At 54.6% G+C, this 18,135-nt stretch overlaps 3 protein-coding genes and 1 non-coding gene across 8 annotated transcripts; 2 read left to right on the forward strand and 2 right to left on the reverse strand.

Moving 5' to 3' along the window:
• Nucleotides 1-691: 691 nt before the first annotated feature.
• Nucleotides 692-12,875, forward strand: DYNLT4 (dynein light chain Tctex-type 4). Of its 4 annotated transcripts, none has more exons than XM_061122091.1 (3): nt 692-1,471; nt 12,015-12,086; nt 12,188-12,875. In XM_061122091.1, the coding sequence occupies exon 3, from the start codon at nt 12,199-12,201 to the stop codon at nt 12,853-12,855; it is 657 nt and encodes a 218-aa protein (XP_060978074.1). In that variant the 5' UTR covers nt 692-1,471; nt 12,015-12,086; nt 12,188-12,198; the 3' UTR covers nt 12,856-12,875. The 4 variants fall into 4 exon arrangements, with proteins under 4 accessions (XP_060978074.1, XP_060978073.1, XP_060978075.1 ...); XM_061122092.1 differs by lacking the exon at nt 692-1,471 and adding an exon at nt 10,788-11,657; XM_061122090.1 differs by having other exon boundaries at nt 12,015-12,875.
• LOC133041908 (U5 spliceosomal RNA) lies at nt 1,896-2,013 on the forward strand. The gene has a single exon (XR_009689446.1). It is a non-coding gene; the product is annotated as a U5 spliceosomal RNA (small nuclear RNA).
• Nucleotides 4,987-10,429, reverse strand: BTBD19 (BTB domain containing 19). Of its 2 annotated transcripts, XM_061122086.1 has the most exons (8): nt 10,062-10,409; nt 8,564-8,777; nt 8,416-8,469; nt 6,837-6,896; nt 6,669-6,737; nt 6,465-6,596; nt 6,215-6,340; nt 4,987-6,087 (listed from the first exon to the last, which is right to left on the reverse strand). In XM_061122086.1, the coding sequence occupies exons 1-8, from the start codon at nt 10,145-10,147 to the stop codon at nt 5,941-5,943; spliced, it is 888 nt and encodes a 295-aa protein (XP_060978069.1). In that variant the 5' UTR covers nt 10,148-10,409; the 3' UTR covers nt 4,987-5,940. The 2 variants fall into 2 exon arrangements, with proteins under 2 accessions (XP_060978069.1, XP_060978070.1); XM_061122087.1 differs by lacking the exon at nt 8,564-8,777 and having other exon boundaries at nt 6,837-6,903; nt 8,298-8,469; nt 10,062-10,429.
• PLK3 (polo like kinase 3) lies at nt 12,869-17,798 on the reverse strand. The gene is made up of 15 exons (XM_061122088.1): nt 17,499-17,798; nt 17,255-17,362; nt 17,044-17,160; nt 16,780-16,909; nt 16,611-16,698; nt 15,719-15,814; nt 15,433-15,631; nt 15,196-15,322; nt 14,896-14,987; nt 14,563-14,656; nt 14,333-14,416; nt 14,077-14,239; nt 13,792-13,921; nt 13,489-13,602; nt 12,869-13,381 (listed from the first exon to the last, which is right to left on the reverse strand). The coding sequence occupies exons 1-15, from the start codon at nt 17,706-17,708 to the stop codon at nt 13,190-13,192; spliced, it is 1,944 nt and encodes a 647-aa protein (XP_060978071.1). The 5' UTR covers nt 17,709-17,798; the 3' UTR covers nt 12,869-13,189.
• Between the last annotated feature and the right edge of the window lie 337 nt (nt 17,799-18,135).

The raw sequence follows: 18,135 nt of genomic DNA on the forward strand, positions 1-18,135 counted from the left end.
CTCCTCCTGCCCTCAATCTTTCCCAGCATCAGTGTCTTTTCCAATGAGTCGGCTCTTCGCATCAGATGGCCAGAGTATTGGAACTTCAGCTTCAACATCAGTCCTTCCAATGAGTATTCAGGATTGATTTCCTTTAGGATTGATTGGTTTGATCTCCTTGCAATCCAAGGGACTCTTAAGAGCCTTCTCCAACACCACAGACAAAAGCATCAGTTCTTTGGCGCTCAGCCTTCTTTATGGTCCAGCTCTCACATCTGTACATGACTAGTGGAAAAACCATAGCTTTGAGTAGCAACCAGTGAGGCGCTATCTTTAAGCTGTTTGTTCTGTAAAGGTTGAACAATCCCATTGTGCAGAGGTCTGGACTATTCTGGCCACAGCCCTGGGTGTAGTCTCACGTGATGGATGGGAGGGAGAGGTCTTTTAGTGCCCTCCAATTATCCCAGCTCAGTCTCAGCTGACACACACACAGCCTGGGTTCCAGCCACACACTAGGAACAGTCCCTCCCCCAGAGCACTGCCTTCTCACACCCCACCCCACCCCACCAAGCCAAAGGCCAGAAAATCATGTTCTGACCTAACGTTGGGAGTGGAGAGGGGGGACACCTATTGCGACTGAGTCAACACTGAATCAAAAAAGAGAAGGTTCAAAAAAAACAAAAAAAAAAAAAGAGAAGGTGGTTGGCTTGGAACCAAGAGTAGGGAGTGCATCCGGTATGCCCAAGAGATAGACCCTGGATTTGGGTCCAGTGGTGTTTGGGTCAGTACGGAGCAGCTTTGGGGTAGAGCAGGAGAGCTCACCAGGCTGGAACAGTGCAAAAGATGTCACCCCCCACCCCCAGAAAAATCAGACATCCTCTCTGAGCTTCAGAGTCTTCATCTGTGAAATGGAAGATTACAGTCCATTTTGTAGGCTGCTGGTTTTTCCTTTTAGGATTGTAAATTAAATATTCATGTAAGAAGTGGCCTGGCTTCTTCACGGGTACTGTCTATTTTTGTAGTTTGTGATATATCAAATGCTTAGTGAATAAACCTAAAACACTGAACGGTGTTGTGGTATGGCACTAGCTGAAGGATTCCAGCCAACATTAGCTGGACCTCCCCAGGAATAGTCGGTTCCAGGGCGCTGACCACAGCCAGTCGTGGGGACAAGTCCCAGTGTTCGCAGGGCAAACCACCCTGTGTCGCACTGTATACTACTCAGTCCTCTGACTCCAACACCATTTCATGGCTCCCCATTGTTGAGATAACAAGATCAAAGCCAAGTCCCTTCCAGGCCTAACTGGATCTAGCTTCTGCCATCTTCCCAGCTCTCTCTAGACATCTAAAGGCCAGATTCACACCCTCATTCAGACACACCACACCCTACTCCAGACAGGCTGAATTACTTTCGATGTTCACCTCCCACGACTTCACAGAGGCTACTGGAGAACTCGTTTCCACTTCTCATTCACCGGAACTATCCTTCCAGGTAAGTTGGATGCCATTTCCTCCCAAAGGGGTGGTGACGGCAGGGTCTGCGAGAATGAAATGACAGGGCTTTAACCTCAGCCTCGGTAAGGAAGCGTCGGTTTCCCGGCGGACCCGCCAACAGAGAGAGAGCTGTAGTCCTGAGGTGCCCACAGCGCCGCCCGGCCCGGCCGGTGAGTGGTGTCCGCCAGCGGCGGAGCCGCCTGCGATTTGCATACCCATAGTGCACCACGAAAAGACGATTTCACGCGCTTGAATTCCAGCCCCACGGGGGGTTTGTCCACTGTTGGAGGGGACAGTACCTGTTAGAAACCTACGGTCTGTGCAAATTCCACTCAGGGTGCTCAAACCACGCGGGAGCGGAGCAACCATAAGTGAACAGAGTGTTAAGTTGCTCTGGGAGGTTCCAAGCGGAACTCTGCAGCATACTCTGGTTTCTCTTCAGATCGTATAAATCTTTCGCCTTTTACTAAAGATTTCCGTGGAGAGGAACAATTCTGAGTCTTTACCCAATTTTTTGAGGCCTCGTTTTTTGACGGGGCTACATTTTCTGAAGTTAAAGATTAGAATTTAATGGCTTAGAAAATTTACTCCTCCTAAGTATAACTTGGGAAGCTAAAATATGTGAGGGTTTTTTCAGTGATTTATAAAGTATAGTGTCCACCTGCAATGTCAGAGATCCACGTTCAACCCCTGAGTTGGGAAGGTTCTCTAGGCTTAAAGATGATAACTCACTCCAGTATTCTTGCTTAGAAAATCCCATGGAGGGAGGAGGTCTGGGAGGTCCATGGGGTGAGCAGAGTCGGACACGACTGAGCCACTTCTCTTCAGTTGGTTATAGTGTTGTAACTGTGGGGGTTTTCCTGCGTGTTCTACTTACATAGCTCTGCAGTAAGTCATTTAGAATCGGGCAGGTAAAATCGAAGTCACCTGATGTTTTTCATTTAAGGCACCAAAAGCTTCCCAGATGGCATTAGAGGTAAAGACACAGCTAGACGTAAGAGATACAGGTTCAATCCCTGGATCCGGAAGATCCCTTGGAGAAGGGAATGGCAAGCTAACTTCAATATTCTTGCGTGGAGCATCCCTTAGACAGAGGGACCTGGCAGATAGCAGCCCATAGTGTCGGACACGACTGAAGCGACTAAACATGCAAGCATACAGGAAGTGGGTAAACGCAGTAATTCTCTCTCTCGCCAGGGTATGCCAAGTCGTGTTCGACTCTTTGCGACCCCATGCACTGTAGCCGGCCAGACACCTCTCTCCCTGGGGATTCTCCAGGCAAGAACACTGGAGTGGGCTCCTAGGGGATTTTCCCCACTCAGGGATTGAACCCAGGCCTTCCATATTGCAGGCGGATTCTTTACCGTCTGAGTCACCAGGGAAGTCCCATCAGACTACCTGCTTCCTTTCCCAGAGGTTGTTATCTGAGGAAAATTAGCTGAGGCACGCTGGTATGACTTACTTCAGACTGTGCCTGTTCAACACTCACTCAACGCCACTTTTCCATTCTAAAGATAACACGGTTCTTTCCGTTAAGGAGTTTAATTTTTTGGTGGAACCAAGAACCTAAAAAAAAAAGAAAAAGGGTAGATAATACATAATCTCTGTGAAAAGTGCCCTACAGAAACAGCACTATGAGAGAACAAGGCTAGCTACCAAATGTGTCCTCTTGTTCCTAGATCTACATCCCCTCTAGGGGAGATCACCTAGATCTGTGGATTTTGGTGAAAGTCGCACAGTCGTGCCCGACTCTTTGTGACCCCGTGGACTGTAGCCTGCCAGGCTCCTCTGTCCATGGAATTCTCCAGGCAAGAATACTGGAGTGGGTTGCCATTTTCTTTTCCGGGGATCTTCCCCACCCAGAGATTGAACCCAGGTCTCCTGCATTGCAGGCAGCCTCTTTATCATCTGAGCCACCAGGGAAGTGACTTTTAAGTGGTTATCATCTCATACTTGGTGTCCTCCAGATTCACAGCCATTAGCAGATCCTACCGACTCCATATTCTAAATGTGTGCTTCGTGCAAACAGATTTTTACCTCCTCAAATGTTACCAAGCTAAGAGCAAGGAAAACTTTTCCTCCAATATTATCTTTTCTTTCAGCAAAAGGAATTATGCTCTGCTTGATCTGCACTGTGCTTTTCTCACCAAAGACCATGGATTTTTTTTTTTAACATCACTGTAGGACTATACCATAGTTAATTTAACCAGCCCTCTAAATTAAACCAGTCCTCCAGGACATAAAGCTTTTCTTCTTCAGTTTTCATTATCTAAGGTGGTATTAAGGGTAACCACATTTTCAGTCTTGAGAGATACAATAACAAATAACTTTTTAACCCATGTACAACATGTAAAATCCATAAGAAAGAAGAATAACTTTATTTTATTTTCCAAATAGTCAACTAGGGACTTCCCTAGGGGTCCAGTGGTTAAGACTCCACATTTCCACTGCAGGGGGCACCAGTTATTAAAAGATCCCTGGTCAGGGAACTAAGATGCCGCAAATCCAGAGGCACAGCCAAAATAAAGTCAGTCCCTAATTTCATATTGATAGTATCTTAATGGAATAAAATAATATTTAAATAAGAAAGTAAAATCATCACTGAACATTTACAGAGCTCTGATTATGTGTCAGGGACTAGGGAAGTAGAAATGAATTAGGCTCCACTCCTGGCCCCAGAGATCTTTCTTCAGGGAGATCTGGATCCTCAGGAAGACAAAATGTACAACAAATGAAAGGAGAGCATGGGGAGTCCTCAATAACTGAGAGGAAATCCAGGGATAGAATACCAGTGTGTTTTTTTTTTTTTTTTTTTTAATTAATTTTTATTTTTGGCTGCACTGGTGTCTTCATTGCTGTGCACGGGCTTTCTCTAGTTGCAGCAAGTGGGGGTTGCTCTTCGTTGCAGTGTGAGGGCTTCTCATTGCCATAGCTTTTTTTGTTACAGAGCACAGGCTCTAGTTGCTCAGGCTTCAGTAGTTGCAGACTTGAGGCTTCTAGAGCTCAGTTTCAGTAGTTGGGGCCCAAGGCCTTAGTTGCTCCAAAACATGTGGAATATTCCCGGGCCAGGGATGGAACTCATATCTCCTTCATTGGCAGGCAGATTCTTATCTACTGTGCCACCAGGGAAGTCTGAGGACCAGTGAATTTTTGCAAAGGTAGTAGTTGAGTTACTAATGTTTGGAACCACCAGTATTTTGAGTGCTCTAAAAGTGAAACATTCTATTTTGTCCAGAGGGCAGTGGGTAAATAGAGAAACTTAAAGGGCATAGGGCTGACAATTTTAGACAGGTCAAGAGGCACTGTAGGAAATGGTTGGGGAGGAGGTCTCCACTGGAGTGAAGGCAGGAAGATTAGTAAGAGCCTGTGGCAGTAATTCCCGCCACAGATAGGACTGGTTGAACTGGGGTAAGAGAAGTGAACCAACTGGAAAGATCTTGTAGGAAAGGAAAAATAATTTTCCCTCTACTCTCTGAGTTCTTGGCTGAGACCTTTGTAATGAGACAGCTTAACCAGAGAAAAAAAAAGTGTAAGTTTATTAACATGTATATCTCACATATACATGGAAGATACCCAGGGAAAAATCAGTAACTCCCAGAGGTGGCCGAAAATACCTGCTTAAATACTTCCTTCAGCTAATGACAAAAGAAAGAAAAGTGTGGGGAGGCCAGATGCGGGAAGGCCATCAGGAAAAAGCACCGAAAGCAAGGTTTATTAAGCAGATCTTAGTGATTTCACAGGAAGTCTCCTGTAAATTAGTCATCCTTCTGTTCAAAGAGGGAGACACCCTTACCAATGTAGATTTAGTTTATAAAAATTTCCCTTACAAAAGGGTAACTTTCCTGTTTTCAAAACGTATCCTTTTTCTCAAAATAATCAGCTTAAAACAACCCTATGCCAAAACAGCATGTTTTGGGGCGGCATATTCTGTTTTCAGTCTCTTAAGAAATAGAAGCCATGGGAGGCAAATGTGAAAAAGAATAAAGCAAGGATGACATCTAGGTTTCTGGCTTTGGACCCATGGAGATGAGAAATATGATGGGGTCAGAACTGGGGAAAGATGAGGGGCGAGCACAATTTTGTAAGTGTCTGTGGAACATGTGGAGAGAGATTGCCACGAGCCAGGTCTGGAGTTAAAGACGGGGCTGAGTTGAAAAGATAGGTGAGAATTACAAAAGTAAAGGAGGCGGGCGATAGTGCTGAGACAGGCTGTAGAGACAGGCTGTAGTGCCAGAGCACGCGGGCAAACTGCTTTCGCGCTTTGCGCAGGCTTGGAGACCAAGGCTCAGCGGAAGGCCGCGGCGTTCAGGCCCGCCCACCGCCGGAACCTCACCCATAGCGCCTGCGTTTGGCACACATTGGTCCTTCCCGCCCCCACTCGCCCGGCATTCTGGGAGCGGAAGCCCGCTTTGAGCGCGGAGCTTGTTGGGAACTGCAGTCCAATAGAGGCGCAGAATGCTTCGCAAGTCATGGCACTGGTCCCTTAAAGGGCAGATCCAAAAAGCGATGATGCTCCCGGGGCAGGGTGCCCCTCCGGCGGCGGCACGGGGTGCCCCGGGCCGCATCCCCTCTCCGCAGAGCGTGACACTTCCACGCCTCCACGATCTGTTCCACCTGCAAGGGATGCGAATCACCGCGGAGTCCCGCAGTGCCCACCTTACCCCGCAGACCCTGGACCACGCCCCCCTCGCCTCCCCCAACACCACGGAGTGGATCCGAGACGTGTTCCCCGCGTCCGCACCGGGATGAGCGGCTCCCGCCGGTTCTGTTCTTCCAGGGCGCTCAGCTCTGCCGGAGCCAGCAAGGCCAGTCTCAGCTCCCCCACCACCGGGGCCGCCACCTCAGCCACAGGCCGCTCTAGCACCGCCTGCGGACGTCAGCACTGAACCTGGGCGGGCGGGGGCACCTGTCCAACCGCCTGCTCTCCTGGTTCCTGCAGCTGGAGCCTCTTTCAGCACCCCTACCTCCCACTCCCTTCAGCTCCTGCTCACCGCGCCCACGCGCGCCCAACTCCGGGCCGCCAGGACCAGCTCGGCCTCGTCCACACAGAGCTTGTCGCTACGCAGCAGGGGCAGCAACGCGGGCGCGGACAGCTCCAGGAAACCACGGGTCCGGAGGGTCTCCTATGGGTCCGCGATTGGGTCAGGGAAGAGCAGAACGAGGGGTTGGGGTAGGGAGTATGCAGCGGGGAGTACCTGGCTGTGGGCCTCAATGAAAGCTACACAACGCTCCTGCAGCTGTTCCAGGCCAAAGGTTACAGCAACCTGAGAGCAGAATGAAGGAGGTCAGGTTGGAGATGGAGAGGCCGGGCGGCCTGGCCCTCCACACTGGAACCTCCTGCAAGCCTGTCCAGCGGCACCCACCTGCAGGGCCTCGCAAACCAGCTCCACATCCAGCGCCTTCCCCACAAACTCCAGGCACAGCTGGGAACAGAAATGAAGGTGGGCTGTGCCCAGATGTCCCTGCTTCAAGGCCCCAGCCCCAGAAACAGTGAACAGCCTAGGAGCAGTGAGCCACCCAGGCTACTAGCAGCCCCAGGCCCACGGAGACCTCCCAGGCCAAGGGAGGCAGGGAATCACCAAGGCCTGAGACTAGGAACTAGCAAAGCCAAGCCCAGCAGCCCACCTTTTAGTACATTCCTCACTAATCAGACTAGATAAGAGCTGTGTGAAAATTCCACTCTCCTTTTCTTTCAAGACACTTATCTTTCTCCACAATTTTCTCTGAACTCAAAGAAACTATTTTAACCAGAAACTTGAATTCATCTGTGACATCTCCCTCTCACCCCCCACATCCAGAAAAGCTCTGGGTAATGCCAGTTCACAGGGTCAAACCAGCCAATCCTAAAGGGAATCAACCCTGAATATTCACTGGAAGGACTGATGCTGAAGCCAAAACTCCAATACTTTGGCCACCTGATGTGAAGAACAGATTCAATGAAAAAGACCCTGAAGCTGGGAAAGACTGAGGGCAGGAGGAGAAGGGGGAGACTGAGGATGAGATGGTTGGCTGGAATCAGTGACTCAATGGACATGAGTTTGAGCAAACTCGGAGATAATGAAGGACAGGGATGCCTGCTGTGCTGCAGGCCATGGGGTCGCAAAAAAGTCAGACACAACAGTCACTGAACAACAACACTGGTTGCTAGGGCAACCTCAATTTCTACAGCAACTGAACTATGAACAGTGCCAGTTCCACTTCTCTCAAAGGCAGGCACTTCTTTCCTGGGTAACCACTGCCACCCCTGTCCCTACAGGACTGGTGAGCCCTTCCCATGGCTCCCAATCCCTTCTCCTCTTAGCTTCCAAATCCTCACTACCTGAAACCTCCAGTGAAACTCCACTGCCCTCTGGGTCAAAGAAGTCCAAATTCTTGAAGGTCCTACAGGAACCAGCCCCTGGCACCCTCTCCAATCTCATCTTTTCCTCTCTTCCTTTCACACTCTTAGTCCTCTTAGTCTAGCTACACTAAATGTCTCACCAGTTCTTTTTGTGCCTCTGTGACTAGAATACCATCTTTCCTCTCCCCGCTGAACAACAATCTTACCTATCCTACCCGATGCAACACAAATGTTTCCTTCTCCAGGAAGTCTTCCCCTCTTCTCCCTCGTGGTGAGACTGGAGAGACTGTACAATCTCAGCACCATATGCCCTTCTCTGTCACACTTCTTAAGCCACTGGGTTAAGCGTTTTTCTTGTGTCTGTCTCTCTTTGAAGAACAGGGATCAAGGCTAACTTATCCCAGTATCTACACCCCCATATGCCCCCACAGGGCACACACATATCCTTTTGCACATAGGCACGCATCAATGCCTGTTTATATAGAGATACCCATACTTCTCTCTGTATTGGTGCACATTCCTCTCCAGGTTAGTGTGTGAGGCAGGGTGTGAACCACACCCATAAGAGGCAGGGGAAACTAGACGGCTACACGTGAACCCACCTCTCGAAGTTCCTCCAGCCCATACTCCACAGCCGCCGTCAACACCTCGAGCACCTGTAGAGTGGGTGGTTGGCATAGTAGAAGAGAGTCTTCCCGCCCCTCAGCCACCCAGATCTTACCCACCCAGACCCTTGCCCAGTGGGCTCACAGAGTGGCGTTGCAGCTTGGCACTGTTGGTATACAGAAACTCCAGCACTGCCAGGAAGGCCTCAGCTGGCACGGTACTCAGCACCACAGGGTTAGGCACCCCAGGGCCTGGCTCTGAGCTCAGAAGTCGCTGGAAGAAGTTGCATCTACATGCCAGCAAGCACCGGTGGGCAAACACCTCCTGCCGTTCTTGACCGACCACAAAGCGAACATCACTGTGGGAGAGTGGGGCAGAGAGCCAGGAAGAAGAGGCTAGAGTCTCTGTGTAACTCTAGACTTTGCCCTCTCTGGGCCTCCATTTCCTTATCTGCCATATAAGAGGCAGTCCCTCTAGCCAAAGGTCTGGGTCACACAGGCCTGGTTCTAATCACAGCTCCACCTAGGCGACAGAAGCCTAGGGAAGAGATTTCTGATCTATTGCCTCTCGGGTTTCTCATCCCTGAAATGGAATGCTCATCCCAAACCCTAGGGTGGCTAACATTAGGTGGCTATGTTTGATCACTGAGGGGCACCAGGGCTGATAACAAGATCAATCCCAATGTCTCTCTCCTCCCTAGCCTGTGTCTCTGGTGAAGGGAAACTCTTTTTGGCTTTTTCTCCACAGACTGCAAATTCAGCTTTTTCAGCCTCCTCCAGACAGGAGGGGGGAGGAGGGAGGGTGTGGAGGTCACTGCCTGCAAACAGGCACGTCAGTGATGCACTATCATGGGGCCAGACCACATTTTCCATTTTCATGATCACTTCCGGCCCCAGCTTCTGGGCCTCTGAACAGCACAGTGGGTAAGAGACAGATGATGAAGCTTGAGCTTCCTGGAGCCTTCTAGTCTCAAGTCCAAGGCCTGGGGAGAGTGTGTGTGTGTGTGGGGCGGGGGGGGGTGTCCACTGCTCAGACCAGACTGGAACACCCAAAGCAGTAGGGTTACAGAAATTGCCAACCTGCAGGAGGACCCCAGCTCTGAAGCAGTGGAGACAGAAAGCTGCATTCTGGTTCTTCTGACTGGCCCGGCCCGTACTTGGTCCCTGGTTCCAGACACTACAGGCAGTGAGCCCCAGGCGGTACACGTGAACTACTTCCTCTCTGCGCCTCTGGCTCAGTCTCCTGAGCTTCGTTCCCCTTACAAGTCCCCAATTCCCAGAATAGGATCGTCTGCTCCTCTGCCTCCCCAGGGAGGCACTCAAGTTACATTCCAGTTCTCAGGATCCAGAGGGCAGAGGGCTTTTCTCTGCCAGGAGCCCAAGATCCAAAAAAGGAAGGCCTTTCCCTGAAGTCACATAGCTGCTCTGAGCTCCAGTCCCCACTGCCCCCACCTCTGGCTCTCAGGCTGTCACAGATACTGCGTGATCAGTAGCCATCCTCTACACTCCACTTCCCCAGGCTGAGTTCACCCAGGAGAAGGGTCAAGTCCTAATTCTCCACTTCCTCTGTACTCAGATTCCTCAGAGTCATGGGTCCCAGCAGAGCCAGTTAGGGAAAACCCACAGACAGGCGCCCCTCTCACCTGTATAAGGGGTTGTTGACGAGGCTCCGGAGTGCTGTGGAGAAAGGCGCAGCCTCCCCATACACAACCAGTCCTGGGGTCTCCATGGGTGGGGCAGGGGACTAAGCAGGAGGAACAGCCTAGGAGGCTTGTTATGTGTGGGAGAGACAGTACTAGAAGGAGCAGGAGGCCTGGCTGAGCCCTAGAGCTGGTGAAGAGCTAGAAAGGCCTGAGAGGGAGGGGCAAGAGATCCAGAGGCCTGTTTGCTGAGAAGCTAAAGTTTAGGAATGAGGCAGGAGAGGCCCAGAAGGCATCAGAGGCCAGTGGAAGAGGCCAGAGGCTTGGGGACTCAGGGAGGGGACCAAGAGAGGCCGAGGTGGAGCAGACTGGACTGGGGAGGAGAGGCTGGCTGCGGATGAGGCCCCAGCTGGGAGCCTGCCCAGGCAGCTGGGGTGGGAAGCCTGTGGGTTTCCACGGAAACTAGAGCTGGGCCTGAGAGGAGGCCCCGCCCAGCTCCCACAGGCCCAGGGAAAACTTCAGCCCTAGAGTGGCCCTAAGCAGAGTTGGAGGGTCTTAGCATCCTGGCCCCTGCCTGTCCAGGGTTCAGAGTTCAAATTTCGTGTCCCCTCCCTCCCCTCCCCCTACAAGCATACAGGTTAACCGGATCCAAAGAACTCCCATCAACAGGGAAAGTCCTTGTCCCCATGGACCATTTTCAGGGTCCAGACCTGGCTTGTTTGGGAGGTGGCAGTCCTGGACCTCCCAGAGAGGGGTCAGGTGAGGAGGTGTCAACACTGACAGAGGCATCATGGTCTCTGGCGTCCCTTAAGTGCAACCACAGTGCAGGTGGGGGCAGTCTCGGCACTAGGGCACACAAGAGGTGTGGACGGGGGGACTAGGCCCAGGACACTTAAGTTAGGTAGGTCAGCAGGATTCACTGAGGAGTGAAGTCACCACTGTTGCATCAGATCTGAGTTCCAATGGGTCTCCCTTCCCCCTCCCCCAGCCCAGAACTGAGGAAGTCATCCAAGCCCCACCCTAGCTGTATACAAGGAACGGAAATGTTTGTACTAATAGGGCCATGACTTGCTCCTTCCTGTAGGCCCGGATCCTGATTCCTGAGCAACCACCCAGTAGCCTCAGGGTTTCCCATATCCCAGGCCTCTGTGACTTGCTGACAAGTAGAGAGCCAGCCTTCACAAGGGGAGAAATGGACAGTGGCTCAAGAGCCCTGGGGTAGGGGGACACCTTTCTGACCAGAACCAGCCTCTACATCTGCCCCTTCACTCACACTTGTATGTCCTTGGGCTCTAACCCCCTGTTGATCCCCCTCCCCTGATGACTCAGCCACCCGGCATTCAACACGTGCTTACAGTAAGACTCCCAGGTTAAGCCAGAGCCAGGACTGGTGAGAGGGAACCAGGAAGAGGAGTGCTTGCCCAGCAACCCAGGGCAACTCCACAACACAAGCAAGGGGCCCTTACCCTCCTACCTGCCAGTCAGGCCAGTCGGGCAAGGGCTGTTAGGAGAGAGCCTGGAGGACAAAGGCTGCAGGTGGCTCAGATGCCTAAGGAGTTTGGGGAAAAGAAGGCAGCCATCCCAGAACTGACTCTGGAGGTAGGGCCAGAAGCCAAAAACAGAGGCTGGAAGGACCATCCTGAGTCACCTAGCCCCAGGCTCTGCCAGACACCCTAAGAGCAGGGAGAGGGTGGAGGATGGCTGGATTCAAGACTCACAGGGGCTAGAAGGATCTGTGGGAGTTGAAGGAGCTGGTTAGGGGGTGGAGGCGCCACTGTCTAGGCGCAGGCAGAGGGCAGATACATCCCAGTTTCTGCTGGTGAGTCAGGTGGAAGGGAGATGTATTTGGAGTGCACTTGTCTAACCTCCATAGTGCCCAGGTGAAGTGGAGCTCAGGGGGTAGGGAGAGACAGATGATAGTCTGAGCAGCGTCTCTTCCCTTGTTGTCCCAAACAGCCCTTAACCCTCTAAGCATCCAGGAATCCACGCAGCCGGGAACTATTTGATTCACCGGTCCGAAAAACACAGGTAAGGAGGGATTAGAGGGTAAAAACTCATCACTGAGTATGATTAGATGGTGTACAAAGATAGCTAGTGAGAGCCATCCCATTCAAGCGTGGGTCTTCCAGCCAGCAGGTCCATGGCTGGCAGGCCTATGCCCCCCGGACGCCAGGAGGACGAGGCCAAAGACCATGGGCTGAAACTATCAGCAGCGCGGCCTCTAGGCCACCTGCCCAGCATCGATGAAACCCGACCAGCTGGCCTGGGCCCGGCCTCCCGCCGTGGCTCCGTGCTAGGTCCGGTCTTGTCCTTTTCACGCCGCAACTCGCTGGCAGGGCCAAGTGCAGGCCCTGGGGGTCGACGCCCATCCCTGGGCCCCATGCCCTCTCTAGGCTCGCGGGTCAGCTTTTCTGGCTTGCCCCTGGCGCCCGCCCGCCGGATGGCGCCCTCGTACCGCACGGAGCCGGCGCCAGGGGAGCGCTGGGAGACCGCGCGCGCACAGAAGGCCCTGGAGGCTGCGCTGGCCGCGGGACTGCGGGACGCGTGCTACTCGGGCGCAGACGCCGGGCGGCTGGCCCAGGAGCTGTGCGAGCTGGTGCGCATGCGCCTGCGCGAGCTCAGCCCGCCGCGCTACAAGCTGGTGTGCAGCGTGGTGCTGGGGCAGCGCGCCGGCCAGGGCGTCCGCGTGGTCAGCCGCGCGCTCTGGGACGCAGCGCGCGACGGCTTGGCCTCGGCTGCCGTCACCAACGCCTCGCTCTTTGCCGTGGCCACGGTCCACGGACTCTACTGCGAGTGAGCAGGCCCTCGAGTTCTGCAAAAACGGTTTATTATCCCAGAAGGAGGCCCTTCGTGGGGCCCACATCCCAATAAATAAATGTCAATAAATAAAAGTGGTCCATAAATAACGCCCCCTAGCGGGGGGCTAAGGCTCAGGCTTTTCTTGGAGAAGGGGTGGGAGGCCGTCTCCAACCCCAGTAAAGCTGGTCCCTGATTCCCTGGGGGATTCGGCCCGGCGCCCCCAGTGAGGCACCAAAGGAACAGGGAGGGCCACGAAGGCGAGGGCCAGGGCCTGACAGGCACAGACCTCAGGCCTCAGGGCCTGAGTGGTGGCCGGGCCCGCAGACTGTGGCCTAGACGGGGCAGCGGTCCCGGAGCAGGCGCAGAGCATAGTGAAGCCGCTGCCGCAGATCTGGAGAGCAGCCCAGCTGCTGAAGGTGGGAAGCGAGGTAAGTACAAGCACTGCGATTGCGGGCCACGAAAGTCACAAGGAGGGGCTCCCAGCCACTGAGGATCAGCTTGGTGTGGTCTCCGTAGAAGTTCACCTGTGCACAGGAGGGTGGCACTGGTCAGGGCCTCGCGCCCAGATCGTTTCCTCCCCAGCACCCGGGACCTCCCAGTCCTCACCCCCAACTCCAGGCGGAGCTCTTACCTGGATGGTGCCATCACTAAAGAGCATGAGTAGGGCCTGATCGGTCTTGACCCACTGCAGCAGGAGTGGGGGCACAGGTACCTCCACCTCTTCCACACTGGGCAGATCTCCACCCTGGGAACAGGGGCAGGTCACTCGTCTGACACCAGTCAGTCCTCTCCCTATCCATGTCTCCTTTAGAGGGTCAGCTTCTAGCTTCAACACCCACCCCACTGTCCACCCAGCCCCAAAGGGGACTTGGAGGGGATCGGGATGTGTTAGTCCTGAATGTACCCCACCCCCACCCCGACCCAGTTCACAAACCTTCATGAGGCGCTGCTCCATGTAGGAGGCGAAATACTTCAGGACACCCAGCTGAGGCTGCAGAGCCCGAGGCACGGCACCCACAGAGAAGGAGAAGTGCTTAGTGCTGGTGGGGTTGTAGTGCACAGTCCTGGAGGAAGCAGACAGAGACAGAGGTCAGAGGGAGCCCTGCACCCACACCCCCTCCTCAGAGACTGCAGGACTGGGATCCCGGGAACACACACTAAGTTGCAGCACTGTTGAGTACAGACGCCTGGATACAAGGCACCTCATCGTAGCACTTACTTTCTGTTGGCCGACAGGGCCATGTGTGTGCCATTGTTGAAGAGCACAGCCACACGGCGGCTGGACAGTTGATACCCAAAGCCAAACTTGTTGGAGTAGTCAACCCACTTGCTGACCCACACTAGAGGTTCTGGTTGTGCCAGGGGAGCTGGGTTCTGTTCAGCTGTCATAGAAGAGGTAGGAATGAGGACTTGCTCCTGGCTTCCCACTCAAAGAACTCCCACCACCATTGACATGTACCAGGCCCCAGCCTCACCTGGGGGCATGAAGGCCAGGCAGTTTCTCAGAGCACAGAGGGCTGACTCCACCACTGTGGCCACAGTCAGACCTTCTTCAAACCCTGAAGGGAACGGGGCACTGAGAATTAGGCAATAGTCCCACAAGTCCTAGACGATGACTCTCCTTCCCTCTCCACCCACTCCTTCCCTCCGGGCTTGGTCTCATCCCCCGCAACCTCGAGCACCCTTCACCCTCCTGGCGGCTCACCATCTCCACTGCTTGCCAGTGTCCCACGGGGTGAACTGTCTTCTGGTGCTGTCTCTACCAGGCTGAGGGGGGCTGGACCTGAAGCTGCTGGAGCCTAGAGGGTTGGGTAGGGAAAAGGAGTGAGACAGGCCCCAAAATCCAAATCCTTGAGAGTCCATGGCTCGCCCTGCCCTGGCACCCAGGGCACCCCAGGTCACCCCGCCTGACCGATGAGACATAGCCAATTAGGCCACCACGAGGCTAGATGCTTCACCAGCCTCTTTTATCCCAGGCTTCCTGCAGCTGCTAGGGCGGGGGTGAGTCAGGGGAACACCGTCCACGTGAGCACCTCACCTCGGGCCTGGCATCCTGATGGCCAATGGACGTCCGAGTGAGGCCATTCACCAAACAGGAGACCTCGTCCCGCTCCTCTAGATGGTTCTTATCTGGGAGGGTGTGGGGAGATAGAACCCTCAGAATCCTGCCCAGACCCCCTGCTTCCTGAAGAGATGACACAGTTAGGCATAGCCAAGTGCCTGTGTAATGTATGCTATCCCCAGGGGTCCCCAGGGACCCTACACTCACACTCCCACATGTATGTGACAAGCCCCCTGCTGCTCTGTACCCTCAAATCCATTGACGTCTCAGACTTACTCTTGTTCTTCTTTCTCCCAAAGAGGCTCTTGGTAACTTTGACAAACAGAATCCTAGCTGGGTTAAGGGGTGTCAGGTCTGGGACTGTGACACAGCTGCTGACAGGGAGCCGGTCCGGGGTGTAGCCCTGAGGAGAGAGAGCGTGTGAGCAGAGAAGAGCAGCCCGAGTCCTGTCACCTGCTCCCAATTCAATCCCTGGAGAATCTGCAGACTGGATGTGTCTGGGGCACTACAAACCTTGGTAAAGAAGTCATGGCGCAGGATCTGGTCAATTGAGGGGCGGTCTTGGGGTGAAGCTCGAAGGATGGCGGCCAGGAGCTGCCGGGCAGGCAGTGAGAGGCTGGCAGGCAGCGTGTAGTGAACCTGCTTGATGCAGCGGTAGGTCTCCTTCAGGTCAACGGTCTCAAAGGGGGGGCTCCCACATAGCAGCGTGTACCTGTGGGGCAGAGAAAAGGTGGTCAGGAGTAAAGTGGAACATAGGCCCCCCGGCCACCCTCTGTGTACACATGACCCTGGCACTCACATGACGCAGCCCAGGGACCACACATCTGCCTCCGGGCCATGGCCCTGTCTCTGCAGCACTTCTGGGGCCACATAGTTGGGGGTACCACAGATGGTCCTGACAGGGGATAGGAAGGAGGAGAGGGCAAGGTTCAGAGGCAGCCTGGCTGGCCCCTCATCCCTGCCCCCACTCAGAGTCCAGACAAAGCAGCTGCCTGTCACCAAAGGCCAGAGAACTCCTGTTTGTTCCAAGACAATGGAGCCGGGGATGGCAGCTGAGTCCCTGCCCACCCGCCTGGCCCAGCTGCTCAGCAACTCTGCAGGACGGGGGAGTTCCTGACCCCTAATCCAGCCCCCTCCTCCGGGTCAACAGAAGGTCCATCATTGATCCCTTCCTCCTTCGCCTACTCCCACCACAGGCTGTCACCTCCTATGGTCTGTGCCGTACACACTAACATCAGCTGTCACATCCCCCGTGAACACTACTGCTGTGTTACTACACACTATTACTGCCACACATGCTGTATTACACACCCAGTCCTCATGGTCACAACAGGGTTTTCTGACACACACAGGGTGTCATGTCCACCATCTCCACACTCAGTCTGTCTCACACACACGCTGCTCATGTCACCATCTGCATTCACACACAGGACTGGTCACACATCTTCAAGAATCCTAACACTCCATCCATCTTAGAGACTCAGACACACATAGGACCAGCAGCCTCTCCACCATTCCCAGGAACCGAGGCTGCCACCGCCACCTTCACACACACACACAGCCCATCATCCCTCCCATCAATCACAGGGTCACATCAGGCAATCATCGTGCCTCCTACAGATATACTCAGTGTCTGTCACTCGCGTCATCTGTGTCACAGACTGTGGCCACCCCCCTGCTCAAACACTCACTTCTTCCTATGCTCTGGGGGCTCCAACCGGGTTGCCAGTCCAAAATCGCCCATCTTCAGTTCCATGTTCTCAGTGATAAAAAAATTTCCTGAACAGGGGCGGAGAAGTGTGTCAGACACCTTTTTCTCTGCCTCCCCAGCCCCCCATCCTGTTGGCCCAGGAGTCTCACCTAGCTTGAGGTCCCGGTGCAAGATGCCCCGCTGGTGCAAGTACTTGAGTCCGGAAAGGATCTGCCGAAGGTAGTAGCGCACCTCTGGCTCCAACAGGGTGTGCCGGGCCTTCCAGATGTGGGCCAGGGACTGCAGAGAGCCGCAGCCTCAGCCCCTCGTCCGCCCTCCCCGACCCTCCCTCCGTGCGCTCGCCGAGGAAGAACAGGACTTCAACTTTGGGTCTTAAGGTCCCTACTCCCTCTCCCACCTCCACCATCCCTCACCTTTCGGCTGCAGAGCTCCAGGAAAATGTATATGTTGTCAGCATCCTCAAAGTGGTGCGAGAAACGCACGATGTGGCGGTGCTGCAGGCCGCGGTGCAGCTCAATCTCGTTTAGGATCTGCAGTGGTGGCGCGGGGTTATCATCCGTCAAGGGCTCCCTCGTCACCGTCCCCACCCCACCCGTTGCCCGCTGGGCCTGGGCCCTGGCTCACCTTCTCACGCTGATGCGGCTTGGTAATGCGGCTCTGCGAGATGACTTTGACCGCGTAGGCACTGCCGGTCTCTGTGTCAGTGGCCTCATAGCAGCGGGCAAAGCCCCCCTAAGAGGAGAAGGCATCAGGCAGGTCTGGCCCTCAGACGTCCCCATGCCGAGGCCAAGCGGCCCCGCCCCGCTCCGCGCGGGCAAAGAAGTCGGCAAGGCTCCTCTACCCTGGCTGGCACCACTCCCCAGCTCACCTTGCCCAACAGGCGGCCTTTGAAGTAGGTGCGGCCGCTCCGCGGGTCGGTGATGAGGCGCCCAGGGTCCGGTGCCGGAGTCTCGGCCAGCACCTCTGGCTCAGATCCAGGCTTGGGACTTCCAGGCGGCCCGGGTCCGGCTGGAGGCGCTGGCGGGGCGGCCGCACGCGGGAAGGGTCGCGGGGACAGGAAGCCGGCCGCCGGCTCCATGCGGACGGTGCGGCGCAGCACCGGCCGGGCTAATTTCTGTGTTCCGCCAGGCCGGGACGGCGCGAGGCGCTGCCAGGATTTGCTACGCGACGCTCACGCCCCAGGGAGCCCAGCGTTTTTATCAATGAACGCCTGACCCCTCCCCGGCGTCTAGTCATTAAGAGCCCGCCCCCTTCATGCGAGTCACCGAGAAGCCACGCCCCTCATCAGGCCTTACGTCAACAAGAAGCTCCTCCTCCCACCCGCGCACCCCGAGGCCAAGCCTACTGCTCCCGCCTTCAAGACGCAGCCGTACTGCTAGTCACCTTGTGGGTGGCCATCTGGATGTAAGAGCCACCTTTGTCCCTGCCTTTCTACCTCGTCCTGGTGACTGAGAGTCCCTCTAATGGGGGTCCTTTCGCCCCCCATTCTTGGGGGCTTATGCTGA

Source organism: Dama dama, chromosome 20, assembly GCF_033118175.1.
Source record: "Dama dama isolate Ldn47 chromosome 20, ASM3311817v1, whole genome shotgun sequence".
Taxonomy (NCBI): Eukaryota; Metazoa; Chordata; class Mammalia; order Artiodactyla; family Cervidae; genus Dama; species Dama dama.